The 18272-nt window shown below is 41.8% G+C and overlaps 1 protein-coding gene across 1 annotated transcript; it reads right to left on the minus strand.

The window, feature by feature from the left end:
* Positions 1-181: 181 nt before the first annotated feature.
* Positions 182-17498, minus strand: LOC308077728 (ER degradation-enhancing alpha-mannosidase-like protein 3). Its single transcript, XM_080418613.1, has 20 exons — positions 16630-17498; positions 16432-16477; positions 13901-14001; positions 13371-13410; positions 12963-13075; positions 12466-12619; positions 11860-11994; positions 11569-11674; positions 11169-11266; positions 10576-10701; positions 9962-10045; positions 9479-9562; positions 8641-8765; positions 8306-8471; positions 7055-7212; positions 6783-6888; positions 5449-5619; positions 4519-4684; positions 3878-4069; positions 182-3690 (listed from the first exon to the last, which is right to left on the minus strand). The coding sequence occupies exons 1-20, from the start codon at positions 16779-16781 to the stop codon at positions 3404-3406; spliced, it is 2610 nt and encodes an 869-aa protein (XP_080274739.1). The 5' UTR covers positions 16782-17498; the 3' UTR covers positions 182-3403.
* Between the last annotated feature and the right edge of the window lie 774 nt (positions 17499-18272).

Here is an 18272-nt window from a genome sequence, read left to right on the forward strand (position 1 = left end):
GGCGAGTGGTACTTTATTCCCTTGAATATATAATCGTTATATAGGTGGACCTTTAAGTTTATACGCTCTCGTCAAAGGTGACTTTTCAGGCCGCGACCCCACAAAATAATCATATTTTGAACTGCTTGTCAGGGTGGGCCGTGAATTGTACGAGTTATTAAGATGTAACAGACAATGAAGGGAAATTTAAGAGTGTAAATTTATTGATGAGATTGCCATAAGTCACAGTCCATAAATAAATACTTCTCAGAGTACAGAAAAATGTGAAACACAAATAAAAACAGGATCAATGTCATGTCATGAGTCCCTTTGGCACTTTTTGAGCTTCACCTTCTCTCATCAATAGTAACGGCTAATTTATGCTTTTTCGCATGAAAGGTGTCATTATTTTTTGCTTGTAAATCAGTTATTTATGGCAAGCAACACTATTGTTTGACAAAGCATATATTAGGCTTATCCTTCCCAAATGGCAGATAATGATAATAAACAAAAACACCTAAAAAATAATTTCTTCTAGCGCCTGGCCCTTTCCTCTGAGTAAATAGTGAGTAATGGTCATAAAGGCCATGTACACAGTCTTGAGGTATACAGGTTGACAATGCCTTGTATATTTGCAAGTATAAAGACTGTCATCTTGGATTAACCACTTAAACCCCAGCATCCGTATTGTGGGGAAAGCTTTCGCTGAAAATAGCAGATCGACAAGCTCACAGCGCGACTGGCTATTTTCAGCGAAAACTTTCCCCACAATAACAGAAAACTGAAAATACGCTAGCACAGACCCCTGAGGGACTACGCTCAACCATATGGGGTTTAAGTCGTTAAGACAATACATGAACTTGAGCAGCATCAACAAAGGGTCCACTGCACGAAAATAATCATACTCTGGCACCACAACAACCCATTTATACAGAAACATCAGCTCACTTTCCAATGTAGTTGAATCATATATCCCTCATTTATATACCACAAAAGGTCCATGCAAAACAATTAAAGTTTGTGAGATCAAAGGAAATTACAAAATGAATGATACCGCATATAAAAGTTATACATCTTTCAGAATTTGTACATACATACAATAATGCCCATGTAATGGTTATCTAATTTTGTGAAAAGAGAAAGAGACAAAAGGGAGAGTTGGGGCGGGACCGACTTATAGCACACAACTCATATCATCACTTGACAAAAGATCCAACAGGACTGGTCCCAAGATTAATCCAGAATTTCATATTCCAATGATAATGGCCAGTCCAGTTCAGAACTTTGGCAGATTGAATTACATGGAAAAACCTGTAGTAGTCTTGATAACAATCTTATTATAATTTCTAAAAAATACATGACTCATATTGAAGTCTACTGTATTTTGGAATCAACATTTGAGGGTTTTAATATTGATCAATTTGACTAGGGCTAAAAAAACATCTCATGTTGATCCGATGCAAATACCATATTCATAATTAATACTCTGCAATTAACATAAAATTACTGATGATAATATGTGCATTGATGCGCATACATAAACAGACACAGGCAGACAGGCTGTGTAGCCATCCTTGTAAGAATAAGCCATAGAAGAAAGTGCCCGTGTTCCAAAGTGCATAGCATTCTGGGACTAGAGACCAACCTAACTGAATATCAACCTAAACCCTAATTTATGCTTCACTGCACCTGCACAATCGTGTCACTCATTAATAACAGTGCTGTGATGAGTCACATTTATCATTGACAGTGCGATAAAGTATGAATTAGACTTGTCACGATTCATCCAGTGCCAACTAGAGCCCGACATGATATATCGCGTTGGCTGATACATCGACCATTATTTCACTTTTGTGACGGCATCGGTAGTTATGCAGCTGAGCCGATGTACCCAGATTTTTTACCTTTAAAAAAGTTTCAAAAATAGCAGATCTATAAGTAAACAACATGTTGCATCACGAGGCTGTGAGCTTGTAGATCTGCTATTTTCTGTGTTTTTGAATAGAGCTCAAGTGGTTAAATAAAATAAAGTTTAGTTCATGTGTGTTTTTATATTTAGTTGTTTGCTCATAAGTTAAATGTTCTCAAATAGAACGTTTAAAAAAACCTACATACTTTCAAACTGAATTCAAGAAAACTTCGGCCAAGACATTGGCAATCGGTGGTCTAGGTCTCTCCAAAATCGGTCTCAGCATCGGACCCAAAAATCTGGCATCGTCAGGCTCTAGGAGAAACCTTAACCCTGCTCCACCCGGAAGCCTCGAGCTAGAAAGTTTTTAGTCAAAATGTACTTCCATTGTGGGCCTTACATCTTGACACTTCAATAAGGAAAGAAGGATATGTCAACACCTAAGGCCCACAGGACCCATTTGATGGCAACACATTTTTATCAGGAATTACTGGATGTCAATATCCTGAAAAATTGAGTTTTCATCTGACAGCAGTGATGTGCAGTTACGGTCAGTCATGGTGTAGGTAGGGCAACTGTTACAGTAATCAGACATACATGTAGAAATACACACACGCACGCACACACGCACCCAAACACACACTTCAGCACAAAGTCACTTTCACTCTTGAAATTCCCTGAAGTAGCCAACCAGTACAAAACAAATAAAACTGGTTTTCATAATTGGCCTTATTATTATACCCTTCATCTAAAAACATTACATTACTGAGGAATTTATAGATTATAACCAAAGCAGACAACTGGCCAGGTTATAGCTAATCCCTCATTACCATAACTTTGAACTAGTTGAAATGGAGTAAATTACCACACACATTGCTAAACTGAGAAACCACTGTGATAGGTAAAGTACCCTCTTGTCTCAGTTGTCTGCCTATTCATTTCTATAGCTCTAACAGTCAGAAGGTGCAATAATGTAGACCACAAACTGCATTTCAAAAAATCAAAAACTAAAAGTACATTGCTCGTGCCTTACTTTTAAGTGTTCATCAAGAGAGAACTTTGAATTCTCTCAAAATATCATAATCAGCACAAAAATTAAATGATGTGCCAACACTTAGACAACACTTTCATATCACCTCAACCTACACTTCATTCTTTTTGTACCTATCCATCTACCCAGGTTAGTCTCATCAGATTAAAAAAAGAAATCCAAGAGAGACCCATACCACACAGAAGAAATAGTTTGAATATCACTGCCAGCCTACTAACTACACAGCCATCTCGAAGGTTTCACAATTACAGAGTTGGTTGAGAGAGTGACTACACCCACACTGCCCCCGTTCCATTACTAGCTAGTGACATGCAGGTAGTGGCAGTCACAGCTCTGTCTATGGCAGTGAGGGCTCTGAGGCACGTGCTGTTTGGGATACTGACCACAGATCAGTTAGGAAGCTGCTGCCACATTGTCAGTACAGGAGGATCACAGGAATTTGGCTGCTCTGGGATCGGCTCTGATCAAACATCTGTATCTGGTCCACTGTTGATGTCGAGGTTTTGAGAAGAGTCTGAAGGGGAAATCTGTCCCGCTTCCGAGCATGGCTCAGTGCTGCCATCATCTGAGACTGCTGTGCAGTACTGTTTCTCTGGCTGCCCCTTTCCTCTGAGTTCTTCTTCCTCCTCTTCCTCAAGCAGCACTTCTCCCTTCTCCAGGACGAACTCCAGAGTGGGTCCTCTGGCCAGCCCTTCCTCAAGTTCCCCTTCCTCTGCTAAACGGAACTTAATGTTCATTCCAAGAGGCTTTTCTGTATGGCAAATAGGGGAACAAATACAAGGTAAAATGAGGATACTATTATTATTAAGAAGAAGATTAACTATAAGTGTTGCACCTGTCATACATAGAATGCAGATCAAAGTGTGTGACACACAGCACCAGTACAGATACAATTGTAAATACATTTCTGTAATGTAGACGGATCTCATGGCCCTCACCATGTCCCAGCTGCCTCTCCTGTGGCAACAACAGTACATCTACGTTACGGTGGTCCTCCAGGGCTGCTGTGAGCACGGCGCCCTCGCGGCTGAATAGGAAGACCAGCGGCAGGCTGATGTCCACAGTGGAGTCGCCATCTCCCACCATCTGGAACAGTGGTGTCTCCTCGCTGTTACTCCCCTCACGGTTGTCTGGGATAAATAATAGGTGGGGGCAGGGGGAAGTGGGGTTTCAAAGGCCACTTAGCTTTCTCAATTTCTGCTGAATTAAACTGATAACTACATGCAACCACAAAAAATAGCGATACTCTCGTAGAGGAGGGAGCCATCTCTCGCACTTGCCCAGTGTGAACCGTAAAGATTATTTGGACAGCTTACACAGAGAGAGAAAGATGGAGCGAAGGGGAGCGTGCGTGTAAGTGAGAGAGAGCAGACTGCATGATCGCACTCACTTCTGGCAAAAGAACATCACGGTCATGACAAACATTCTTTTATCTGTAATAGTTGATATAGCTCCATTTTGAGCCCAAAAAATATGTATTAAAAAAATGTAACCTGCTGTAAAGCTGAAAACTAGATGCTCCAACATATCTGTCCATTTTCACAGCAGATGTGCTTTCAGTTCCTGCAGTAATACTCACCAATGAAAATAACCCCTATGGCTCCGGCCTCCTGTAGTCTGCGAGCCTTGCCAGCGAACATACAGTCTCCACGCAGTGCCAGGGCAATATGACCTTTCAGCTCATCCGCATTATTTATTGGCCCACATGCTGTGTAGGGAGAAGCCTTAACTATGCTCCCCTTTACCTGGGGGACAAATGCATGATTTGTGTAAGAAGAGAAATCAGCAGTATTTTCTTTTTTAAGTTTCTCCATAGTCATTAAAATGTTACCAAGATTAACTGAATAGTTAATTAGTGGTATGAAAATCCTGCTCAACGGCTCATTGGGGCTATAGTACAGTAATACTGTACATTTTTGCGAGAGAGTCATGGAGTACTTTTTTGTTTTCACAGTGCTTTTTCCCCTTTTTATGGTATTATAATTATTTATTTTTGTTTCTTTTATCTCTTCCATGTTATGCTGCTAAAAACTCTCTCGTGTTTTAATTTTTTTGTGTGTCTTTTTCTGCCTCTATTGATGGTCAGTAAAGGCCAATACATGGTCCTTCCGACGTCGGTAAATCTTCCGGTTCGGACAGGCTTTCCGAACTATAGTTCGGAGAGTCAGGACATCTGGAGGTGCACGAGTTCCGACAAAACTTTCCAGAGACCGCCCATCAGAAGTTCGGAATGACGTCAATTTGTACGTCACCTCCCTTTTCGAAGAAAAGTTTGGACGTCGGAAAGAGCATGTACTGGGCTTAAGAGAGAAAGAGGCAACTGGGAGAGAAAGTATGGGAATGACATGCGGAAAATGGTCCACCTGGCCCATGAGTCAAACCGGGGACTCACTGACAGCCATCAGAGCCTATGTGGTAGGCGCCCTAACCTTTCGTCTATCAGGTCTCCCTGTAAAACACCTTTAAGCCTATTTAAAAATATATTATATTGTTATGAAAAATAGCTCACCACGTGCTCCTTTTTGGTAAGGTCCATCCCAAACTTTGCAGGTCCAGCGGTGAGGACTGTCCTACCCAGAAATGGGGGGGATATGAGCTGAACGATATGTGGCAAAACCTCCTCCTCTGGCGCCTGGCTTACCTCTGCCACCAGTTTCACTCTGTATACTCCTTTGTGCTCCTAAAATAGGTCAACAACATGGGACATGTTATAATGATCAATAAGTCAATCATAGCACACGTTGAGGTGCTGTGTGCGTGGGTTTGGTGGAGTATATGTATATACAGTATTATGTATATATATATATATATAATATATATAATTTATATATATAATATATACACACACCTATGTGCGTGTGTGTGTGTGTGTGTGTGCGTGTGTATACAATTATGTGCACATATGTTTGTTGTGTTGCAGCCTTAACCTGCAAAGTTTAGGTGCCTGTGTGTGGTATGTGTTTAAATATTATAGTAGGTGTGTGAGGGGTTTGTGGGGGGATTGTGGGGATTGTGTGCATATACTGTAGATGTGTGTGTGTGTGTGTGTGTGTGTGTGTGTGTGTGTGTGTAGTAGGCAGACCGGTAACAGGCCTAGTGTCAATCGTTCATAACCATTTGCCAGGGGGATTCGCTTTTCAGGAGCTTACCACTAAAAGCCGTGGACATATGAACACAGTTGGCTGATGTTCGTCACAGAAATTTGTCTCATCACAAATCTTAGACCTGAACAGGCTCTCATCTACAGTATACGTTTTAAAGGAAAGTCGACTCTGTTCTATGAAGGGCATTGACCCCTTGTCTTTAATTACCCTTACCCTTAACCCATTTAGACCTTTGATTCTAAAAACTTCTAAATCCTGACCTAGGTTTTCTGAAAAACTTCAAATATTGATTAAAAAAACAACAAATGTATGTTGCTATATACTGTACATAGCAACAACAACCCCAAAAGGGGTTCCCGTCCTGAAAGGTATAGTTACAAATAGGGGTTCCCGCCCAAAATGGGTTAACTGGTATCAAATGAATTTTTGGTCAGTTGTACATGCACAAACGCAAATGTGCATGCTTCCACAGCTTTCACTGCCTTTGTGCTCTCACACCGTCTCAGTCTCTACTATATCTACAAATGCTTCACTTTACACATGTCGTTTCTTATGAAGAAGATTCCTTAGCACACATTACTTTACCTTGCTAATGACTTAAAGGCTACAAGAAAGTTGTAATGAGGGATCTAGAAAATCATCCCAGCAAGCCATAGGTACGGAAATGTAGAGCAGGTACAGGTTGAATCCTTAAAGTGTTTGTGTGTGTACGAGGTACCTAAAGTACCCACAGACTCACGCTTTCTCCAGATACAGCTTCATGCAGTGGGGTGAGTGAGATACCCATGCTTTTCAGGAACTCCACTGGCTCCATACCAGTATCATGGAGTGGTAGTTCAATTTCCCTTTAGAACCAACACATAGACGATTAGACGTACAGTCGTACACACAAATACAGGTTAATGAAATATAAATACATCAATCAATGTTACTGTGGTTTGCTGCACAGTCTAACAATCCATTCACTCTTGTAGTAAATCGCACAGATCCCTTGTGAGTGGATACACACACCTGACAGGCAAGGAATGGAAGGCCCGTCCCACCCCAGTAAGGTACTTGTAGCTGTCTCGTATGGTCTTGGCAAAGGAAGGGTTGTTGGGAAATAAAGTCTGGGTGCTGGGGCAGGAGTACGTGAACAGGTCCTCCTCTTGGGTTAAGGTGGCAGCCTCCTGGAGCACAAGACGGTAAACATTCAAGAAGGCACTTGCAAGACAGTGGGAAGAAAGTAAATTGACTCAGGTAGCTAAAACTGGTTAGTTGTCATTTATAGCCACTCATAGTAAATGCAAATATTGTAATCACTGTGCTTAGGCCTTAAAGATGCAAAATGGAATGCATTGACAAGTGTTTAGAATACGTCAGACAGATGTGTTAGTGTTCATGTGCTAGGCGAGCTTGTGTTTGCTCATTTTGCCGAGCAGTCTAGGTTCAGGGTTCAAGGTTCTTTATTGTTGCATCTCGTGTAGAGGTAGATAATTTTCTTTTTTAAATCACACCCAGTGTGAAGTGGGCGGTGTGGTCCATCATTGGTGCATCATTGATGAGAATAGTGATGGAAGCTCACATCCAAAAAAATGATTTTTGGAAGTCCATAATCTTATTTATAGGTTATTAATGTCATCATGTGTCTCGCTAGCCAATCACAGTGCTGAATAGAGTCAGCCAATAGAGTCAGCCAATCACAGTACAGCTAGGGGTCTACTAATGAGCCAATCACAATGCAGGAAACTAATACTAATGAGGTGTCCCAACCCCACTTATAGGGGCGGCTACACCGCCCAAAAATATATATTTTGTTATGGCTCCTCAGACATTGTAGCAGCAATAATGGTGTGTGTGTGTGGTGTCTATGGCTTTTTTTTTACTGCAGGCAAATCAGATGCGTTTCTCAAATCTGATCTTTGGAACTGACTGTCCACACTGTCAAATGTTTGTTATCAGACATCGACGACCTATCCGCATTGGTTGCTGTGGTAATGGCGTACTGCCATACTGTAGGTGTGACTGTTTTTTACTTCACCATTCACCAAAAATAGCAGATTTACAAGCTCATAACGTGCGTCTGAGTGCCCAGTCTGAGATACATCTTTAGAAATGAGCATTTCAAACCATGTGGTTCAAATCTGATGTGCAAAAATCTGTTTCCATGTGTGATCTTCCTGTTCAGGCTTGACATGATTCCAATCGGAATAGGCAATAAATCGGATTTGGGCTGCCAGTATGTAAGAATAGCCTATGTGAGTGATTGAGCATGGTCCTCACAGTATTGTTGCCCCGGCAGGGAGGCTGGGTGGTGGACAGAGAAACAGGCAAAAGGTGGGCCTCTGTGGTGAAGATATAGTCATCCATGTCAAAGGGCAGCTGGCTCTTCTCAGAGAACATCAGGTACAGGTACTTAAACATCTCTGCCAGGAAAAAGGAGTCCATCCTAGACAGACAGTGACATGCATGCAAATAAGCACACAAGAGTGAAAACATTTTTTATTGATCTCAGAAGTGCATTTTAACAATTATAGATTCAAACCACTGTATCATAGTGGGATATGGGAAATGTACAATGAATATGTGCTCAGTAATATTTTGCCTGTACTCCTAACCTGTCTTCATGAGTCCCAGTGCGGACATCTTGCACAGCAGCAAACCCACAAGGCACCCTGGCATAGGCATTCAGCTTCTCCACAATAGATTGTCCTACCCTGAGATAGTAATGGTCCCCTGTGGCCTAAAGAGATCAACATATGATGATAAGACCACTCCTCTATGAAGGTATTTCTCAATAGCTATAGATATACTGTATGCACCAACATTACTGCCCTTACTGACTTCACATTGCTGGCTACAAGACCTTTGAGGCAATTTCTGGAACAGACTTGTTGTTGTTGTTGTGGCTTGGGAATTAAGCATTAGCACTGTAACTCTTCCAGTATCCCTCAAGCGATCAGGGGAGCTCTATTAGCATGAACTGAAACTAAAGCCTGACAATCATACACGCACACATGATTGACAGACTGCAGCTTTTCGGTGCCAGCATCCGCAAATAAGGAAAAACAGTCGTACAGGACGGACTATGTTCGAACAAGAAATAAAACAGATTGAACATAGATGGTGAGGGCTAAGGGATCGTAAACATTTGAACACAGACACCCAGCTTGCTCCATTTCCTCTGGACAGGTAACAAGCGGTGTTATTTTGTTACAGTATAACCTGTATTATATTGTAACATTATACATCTAGTTTCATAGTAATAATGGAGCCACCAAAAACAAACAGAGCTAAGCAATAAGCATGCTAGCATCATGCTTGTAGCATCAGTATTGATGAATGTCGCAACGGTAGCTAATTTAAGGGTAGCTACAGCTACGTATGCAATTCATATATAAATACCCCCTCAACACACACACACACACACACACACACACACACACACACACACACCTTGTAGAGGTAGTACGTGCTTTCTGCAAATTCTGGCCTCAGTGGATGTTGGCCCCAATGAACTCGAAATTCTGTGGTGAAAGCCTGCAGAAAGAGTAAGGAATAACAGATTTCAGAAGTGGGATTTCATTAACATAAGCAGCAAATCACTATTCAGCGCTCTTCACTCACAGAGCACAGAAGCAACACATAAAGATGATGAACAAATTGGCCATATATCATGCACAGGCAGCTACTGTATATCAAACCCAAGATTCTACCAAAGTTCAACATCATGTTTAACTAGCTAGCATCCTTATTCTGCACATTCTGGGCAAAATAGCCAATCTATAAGCTCAAAGCGTTGTGAGCTTGTAGATTTCCTGCGAAGAGATTTGGTGTAGAGGGAAAACAATTGGGAGCCTAGGATAGAACCCTGGGGCGCCTCAGTCAACGAAGTATGTAGGGTTTACGTGGTTAAATCCTAAATATGATAACACTTACCTCTGGGAGAAACTTGTGCTGTTTGGTAACCTGATAGAGCATCTCATGGGTTTCTATGGCTGGCTTCAGGTCTCCTCTCAAAACCTGTGCATAATGTTTAATATAAAGTCAATGAAACAAAGAAATTAACGTTATTATAACAATTTTCACAAATTAAAAGGACACCAGATATGGAGTTACTTTTCTGTTTTGCAAATAAACAAAATAGGTTTGAGAGCAAATCTTTCCACAATGCAATCAAAACATTCATTCGAGGACACTAATGTAGCGCATACACTACTACAGAAGGACACTATTTGCAAAGTTGAATTATTATGTAGAATAGCTAATATGTCCCTTCACACAGGATACCATTTACATTTTGTTTTGAGAGTTTTGAGATCACCTCAGGTAACTTATAATTATGAAGCCCATTCTGGCCACTAAGAAAAAATAAAAAGACCCGAATTACAATTTTATATTTCCCTCACAGAATGCAGAATCTTATTTTAGAGAGGTTTATCCCCCAACACACAAAAGTCATGTTTGTCTTGTTTACAATCTTTTGCTACATCTTGCACTAGTTGACTTCTAGAGACGAAAAGACAAACCTGCCTTTTAATAGAAATACTGACCTGCAAGCCTGGAAAGAAGGCAAGGAGGGAATCCATCCAGCTACGCACACTCACAGTTGGGTTGTGCATGTGTACATTAAGCAGGAGGGGAGGCTGGCTGATATACTTCATAATGGCACTGTAGTGCTGTGGCACACAAACAGCAGATGATTAGATCTCTGCATTCATGAGCTAAGTGTAGAGATACAAATTCAATTGGTAAAAAAAAATCATGTAGATCTCGGGATCCAAATGGAAACGTTGGACCCGGGAACTGTGATGTCAGGCATCTACAGTATGACGTATGAATCCAAACCTTGGGCAAGGTTTCAGCCCAATCAGAGTCCAAATAATCCCCCCAAAAAATCACTTCCATTATAGAATGAATGTTAAATACGGCAATATTCATATTATTCAGGGGGAGGGGGCAATGGAGGTATTTATGGGGCCTACTGCCAGTGTGCACACAAATTAAATGTCTTATAATGTAAATCACAACGTGAATAAAATATTTCATTTGTAGGATCATGACAGTTTCATCTCAGCACATCACAATGCAGACGCAGTTACCAATTTCTTGAAATGTACAATATTGTTTAATAAATGTGACTTACAGTGTTGAACCTCTCCAGGTAGACATTGTCTCCGAGCAGAATGTAGGCCTTCATCAGGTACTCATAATAGGAATCAATACCGGCACCCACTCCACTGTCTGCAAAGTGAGACAATGAAAATAACGCAATTCAATAAATAACTCCAAACTCCCCTCTCAGCTGCACATTTGAGCAGGGGTGCCACCAACAACGTACGTGTGTGTGTGTGTGTGTGTGTGTGTGTGTGTGTGTGTGTGTGTGTGTCAGTGCCTGTTTTTTGTTTGGGACCTGGTAAAAGAGGATAACAGCCTCCGTAGGCCAGACAGTTAGCCACATTCCTGGTGAACGGCCACGGTCTCTGGGGTTACCGGGGCTTATAGAATGTGTGTGAGTGTGTGTGTGTGTGTGTGTGGTGCCTCACCCCTGCGCACCCAATCTCCATTGTGGATGTTGATTACTGTTCCCACCAGGTCACTTCCTCTCTGTCTCTTCTCCCACAGTACATCCAGGGCTTTCCTTGCATGTTCCTGTAAAATACACAGGCATCAATGAGTCAACACAAACAGTCAATAATAAATGTCGATGTTACGGATGTTTTGGTCCAGAAAAACAAAATGTCTCTTGTGGGTCTCGAGCTGAAATGTTTGGGAACCCCTGTTTTAGAGAGCAAGAGAGAGAAAGAGGTTACAGAAAGTGACCCATAGCTGCGTACCTCAAACACAGGTTCCCCAGACAGTCTGCTGAGAGCAGCAAATTCCAGGATCATGGTCCCTGCACAGGCTGTACAGGTGTCCGACTCAGTGCCTGTACGTGAGAGAGGGTTTAGAACGCCGTAACGCAGATTCACCTGATGATTCAAAGACAAAAAAACAACAACAGCTCAGTGTATATAAAAACCACAATTAGGAATCGTGACTGAATAAACAATGGTCAAACAATGGTCAACTATGACATTTAAGTCCCCATTAAGTGGCATTCAGGGCAATTTTGTCTTCCTTTGATTCAATATATTTCCGCTGACTTGATGTACATATGACAAACAATGCAAAATTGATGCAGGTATATGATGGGAAGCCAGAGAAAGAGAAAAATATGGCTGTATAACTATAATTTCACCTATCCCCAGGTTTGTCCCGCCTACATTAGTCAACCCTGGTTGTATTTGACTGAGACAATTTTTGATGAGAATTGATCATTGTTACTGGGTGAAGAAATGTATCTCCCACAAAGGCTTTTTGAGAGTAGCTGTCTGATGACTACTAAAATGCAGTAGTTCTGAATGCCCCACAAACACAACTGATTAAAAAAAACGGTATACCCTGGGATAAGGAAGGCCACTTGTGGTATTGAAGGCAGGTAGTAATCTATGTCCCAGGTCTTTCGCCATGTGTAGCAGCTCATCTTCATACCACTGCATCCTCTCACCACGCCCACGCAGCATTTCAGCCATTACATGTGCCCCCAAAAGCCCTCTGGGGAATTATCAAGGATAGAAGGTCATTCAAATATAAAATTTGTACAAAAGTGAAGCAAAACTAAATGCAGCAGAACACATATCCCTCCCTATATACACTAAATACTAAATTATTATCATATGTGATTTTAAATAGCAGCATTAAAAGCATCTATAGAAAACTTAAATTCAAAACTACTACTATGGCAGCAACTGCAATTCCCAATAGAATCTGCCATTAAACCATTCACAATTTCTTTTAATGGTGCTAGTGGTGATGCAAAATGTTATCTTTATGATTTAAAACAAGACTTATAAACAAGTATCATCAGTCAATCATGTTTTTTTTAAAGGCTACATACCCCAAGACTCTGATGTTGGTCTCAAACACGGACACCACCACATCATTGTCCAGACGCACATCTCTCACAGTTTTCCTCACAGCATCCTCAAATTCATCAAGCTTATTTAACACCTGCACACACACACACACACACATAATTTCTAGTCACTGAGCTCTTAGAAGAAGCATACATGTGCAACAATGTTCTAGGCTAGCGGCTATGTTCTAGAACGGCTGCCTCCTTCAGTTATGTCATTACCCATTCTACAGCGGCACGTTTCGAATGGAAATCAGAGGTTTAAGAGCGAGGACATTACAAAACATGGTGTGTATATTGTGGAATATGGCTGGAGGATCATTTAAGCCAGGAGGCCTTGTACAAATTCCACTCCTAGCCATGCACAACAGGGTCAGAGCAAGTACTCACCACCAAGGTATCAAGGGAGTCAATCAGCGTGAGGGAGAACCTAGGAGACAGAGAGAAGGTCATAGGGTTAGGGATGGGATTAAACTGCAACTAGTAAAACCACACCAGAGACAATTGATCAAATACACCCCCAAAATAATCATATTTGAACTGGGTACCCCCACTCTGACAAGCACTTGGAATTGTAGGAGTTGAGGCGTTACTAATGACTCGGTTCCACAGATAAATAGTGTGAAAATAGCAAAACTACAACAAGTTTACAACGCCTCGCAGCAGATCAGCTATTTTCACAATTGTTGCGTCTTTCCTATATTATTTGACAATTTGGCCAATGTTTGACCAGGTTTTATAGTATAGTTTGTTGATTACTTTTGATGCAGTAATGGTCTTTTCACCCTTTTTTTATAAAGTATTAAAAAGGTATTAAAAGTCCTTAAATCTGGGGACCCCCCCCCAAATCCTGTGGGGACCCCTCTGGGGGTCTCCACCCACAAGTTGAGAAACACCGCTCTAGCTGTAGGTGTACTTACTTCCCCAAGGAGTCATCTATGTCTCCTCTGTTGGGTTCCAGGCCACGCACCCTCCCCTTGCAGCTCAGAGGCATAAGCTCATCCGCTGGGTATGCATATTTCTGGAACACAGTCAAGGGACAGCAGCAGTGTGCTAAGAACCTCTTCATTAAAGGGAAACTTCACCTATATTCATCATGAATTCTATCATGTGACTAAGTCTGACAAAAGAAACACTGACTGAGTTCTATTTTCTAAATAGGTGCCCATGAATTGCAGTTACAAAATAGATAATCATAAGAAAAGAAAACAACAATGACAAATATACATAAGATATATATATACATACATCAAAAAATAAATACAATTAAAATAAATAAATCAGAGTACCTCAGTCTCTTATGCAAGTAAGAGAGATCCTTTAGCAGCAGGTATCAAATATGTATGAAATGTGTGGAAATGGAGTATATTCATAGTCAACTCATATATACATAAAGTGACAGTGCAAAGTGTTATGGCAATGAAGTGCATTCACGGTCATAAAGTGATAGTGCCAGTGTGACAGCCTGTGTTGCCAAGAAGGAAGAAGGAAACATGGCTTCAACCTGGATGTGGAAAATGTCCCTTGGCCTGTTCGTTCAGCTTTTGATATGATAGATTTGCCTGCCTGCCTGATAGCAGGCTCCGTAGAGAAGTAGACCTCTCATCTACTACTTCTGGTGCAGGAGCAAGCCTGAAGAAGCCAGAGACATTGCCCGTCGCACATTTAGATACACTAGATACCATATTCTCAACTCTGAATTCCTATACCGATCAACTCCTAAGAAAAGCATGCTACGACTAGTGCAAAAAATGCTTTGTGTTGTTGTTTTGGTCCAAGCTGTCTGAGGACTGCAGGCTCCGGCAGACTACTGCCACCTCCTGGTGTGGACAGTTATTTCATCCGATTACCTCTGACGCATGCGCACAACAAGGTGCCATCGGCCGACCGTTTGCAATAGTTTGTGACTTTGTGCGGTGTGGCGACCACAACTTTTGGACAAAATCGGACCTGACTGCCAGTCTGTAGTAGTCTGAAGTAGTCCGTTTGGTGGAGAGCCACCTGAATGGCATGATGCTGTTGTAGAATGCCCTGGAGATGCGGGGGCTCATGCGGAAATTTCTTCAGCCGTCTGAGGCAGTACAGGCACTGCTGAGCCTTTTTCCACCACGTATGTGGTGTGTGGATCATGTGAGGTCCTCTGCGATGTGCATGCCAAGGAACTTGAAGTCACTGACCCTCTCCACTGCGACGCTGTCGATGTCGATGTAGGCAGGAGTGTGCTCTGCTCTCTTCTCTCCTTCCTGCAGTCAACGATCAGATCACTGGTCTTCTTGACAATGAGTGAGAGGTTGTTCTCTTGACAGTTGACACCATTGTGTCAGTGAGCTGACCCCTTTCCCAGAGTTTCTGTGCCTCCCATTTTGCAGGCTTACATGGACTGTGATTGCGGCCCCCAGCTGCGGATCGAGGGTGTCTGCAGCCGCCAGCCGGAGGTCCACAAGGAGGAATACGACTGTTGACCGCTACAATATTATACCATTATATTATATTATACTGATATACCTGCTATTATTGCTAATATTATACTATTGTTAAACCTGCTATTATTGTTTATTGCTGTGTCATCATACTTTTTGCTATTGTTGTTGCTATTGGTTGTTTGTCTCTCTATCTCTCCCTCTCCATTTCCCCCCTGACACTGACTGGCTGCCCACCCTCGAGCCTTGTTCTGCCTGAGGTTTCTTCCAGTTAAGGGGGAGTTTTTCCTTGCAAAAATGTTTTGTTATTTTTGCAACCCTCTGCTCTGTATGTGAATTTAATTGTCCTCAGGCTCATCACCAGTGTGTCATCAGCTCAAAGCTGAGAACTCACTCTCAGGGCGCTATTTTTGGCACCAGACCACATCTCATTTTAGGAGCAACACACCCATCTGCGATAAATAGGCACATGATCATTTGGTATTTAACACGTGAATAGATGGTGCTTCGTGCTTGTGCAAGCTTGGCACCGGGCAGAAAATAGGGCCCTCAGTCTCAAAGGCTCTGGAAAATTGCTGCCAGCCTACGTAAATCTCATACACACATGTACATAGCCTGGCAGTGATTTTCCAGCTAAGACAGTGTGTGTTGTGTGAGATTGTCATGTTTGTACTGTAACAAACATTAACACCTGAAAAAAAAGTAACTCAGTATAAACACTACAGATATACAGATTTCCCCTGAGCAGAACATTCTTTTGGGAAAGTGTGGGGTTATGCTCCATGCTCAATGGCAGATCAGAGGAAGTTAACAAGGAAGGGGAATGCACTTCTTATTGACTTCTCACGCCCATATATTCCCAGCTGATCTGGTTATTCAAAGTACTCAATGATGTTACTTTAAATGTAGGACACTGTCTCACTCAGTTAATTATCTCAACAAGCCAGCAGTTTTCAGACATGACATCATGAGGCAGTCACTTCAAAGTGATTATTGCATCAAACAGGATTGATGTTACTGTATGCACTTACCATGTAACTGCCGTAGGCATGGTCAAACATCTCAACTATTTGGTCCCTACAACAGAGAAAAAAAAGACATAACAGAAATATTAAAGAAAGAAATGGTCAATGTTCTCACATTGAATATCTCCCTCTCTCTCTACATATATATCTATATATAGATATACACATATATATATACACACACACACACACACACACACACACCTGATAGCGGTCTTCTCCTCTGGTGACATGATTGAACTCTCTTGACAGTATACCCAGCCAAGAGAGCTTGCGAGGATCAACGTCTTCAGCATCATTGTGATGCCAAAAGGAGGGGACAGGTCCCAGTACAGATGGTTTCCTGTGCCACCCATTTAATCTTTCACAGGTTCAGCTCTGCACAAAAAAAACTCTGTCCTTCGCCCCAACGCTCACGCAAAAAACCAAACACTCCAACAACAAACAAGGCTTTTGCTCCTTTACAACCCGGGTCCTCCTCATTTTGGGTCAGCTCCAGAGTCCAATGTTGAAAACTGGCTGGCCACACAGGACAGAGATACTTCCATGTCTCTGCCAATGAATGCAGTTGTTCTAGAATTATTTTTTACCCAATGTTTTTGTTAAGGCCACCTCATCTCACACACATCAAGTGAGCACGTTAGCCTATGTTTGTAAACAAAATAGGCAAGTGTCTAAATTAGCTTCCAGGCAACGGTTCACTTATGTAGAAATCTAAAAACATTATTGTTCCACTTTTCCTGGAAAGAGCCGTTTCAAAACTGTTCAAAGTAATGAATAATCCGAGCGAACAGGAACTTCTTTCCAAGCCAAGTGGCACAGAGAGGCTAGCTAAATGCTAATCAACAAAGAAACAGGGAGGACTACTCTCCACTTCCACTGCACGGAACAGTTAGCTCGGCTAACAACTTAGCATAGTTAGAAAAGGCCATGTGAGCTGAAGAAGCGACATCATCATCATCTCCATTTCACCAGGGTCCTGTTATGTACGCTGGATCATTCACCATCGCCACTGTCTATCTAAGTTAAAAGTGACGATGACACGTAGGTAGATGTCAGGCAGCAGGAGTTCCTCCTCCTTCACATCTCGTAATGAACCCAGCTGTCAGCTGGCTAGAGTGGGAGCAGTGTTGCCAGGTTTGGAGAGAGAAACAAGCATCCAGGTCTATGAAAACAGGCCCAAAAGAGACTATGGCTACATCCATGAGCACTTTAAACCTATATCATGTACATTGGCTATTTGAAAATAATCTTGAAAACAATTTGACATTTTAACAACACAAATCTTGTATGAGGGTCCCGTCCCCTGGCATAAAATGTTTTCAGATAGAGGAGCAGACCAATACATATTCATTTGGGGGTCCTTGACATGAACATATTTGAGAAACACTGGTTTAAACAACATTAGGAAACAAGCCCAAATAAGCAACTACACTTTAGAAACAAGCCCAAAAAAACGCAACCCACAACTACCAATATTTTAAGCAAAATTACAGAAACACAAGCCAAAAGTTGCTTATACTAACGGACATGGCAACACCAAGTGGGAGTAAACTGCAACTACTTCCGGGAATAATAACTTCCGCTTTAAAGAGGCCACACACCCAAGCCCCCAGAGTTGCTGAGAAACATTGAAGCTGCCACCCCAGTGGCCAAAGCTGGAACTGCAGGCGGGGAGAAATACATGCACGCGCAAAACATGCTGAGAGATATTTATATATATAGATATAAATATGTAAACATATTATACATAAACACATATGCATTTAGTTATACATAGGCATCTCGAGTGTATTTAATAAATATATCGCGTTCAATCCTTGACACACGGGCTGCCGTAGAACGCA

Source organism: Gymnoscopelus braueri (assembly GCF_963280865.1).
Source record: "Gymnoscopelus braueri genome assembly, chromosome: 22".
Taxonomy (NCBI): domain Eukaryota; kingdom Metazoa; phylum Chordata; class Actinopteri; order Myctophiformes; family Myctophidae; genus Gymnoscopelus; species Gymnoscopelus braueri.

Bases quoted from the DNA above. Each gene is read 5' to 3' on its own strand.
- LOC308077728 (XM_080418613.1), bottom strand. From the start codon at position 16,781: ATGGGTGGCACAGGAAACCATCTGTACTGGGACCTGTCCCCTCCTTTT. The intron at 8,766-9,478 runs GTGTGTGTGTGT...TGATCTCTTTAG, and splicing joins GCACGTACTACCTCTACAAG to GCCACAGGGGACCATTACTA. The intron at 7,213-8,305 runs GTGAGGACCATG...CTTGTGCTCCAG, and splicing joins CCTGCCGGGGCAACAATACT to GAGGCTGCCACCTTAACCCA.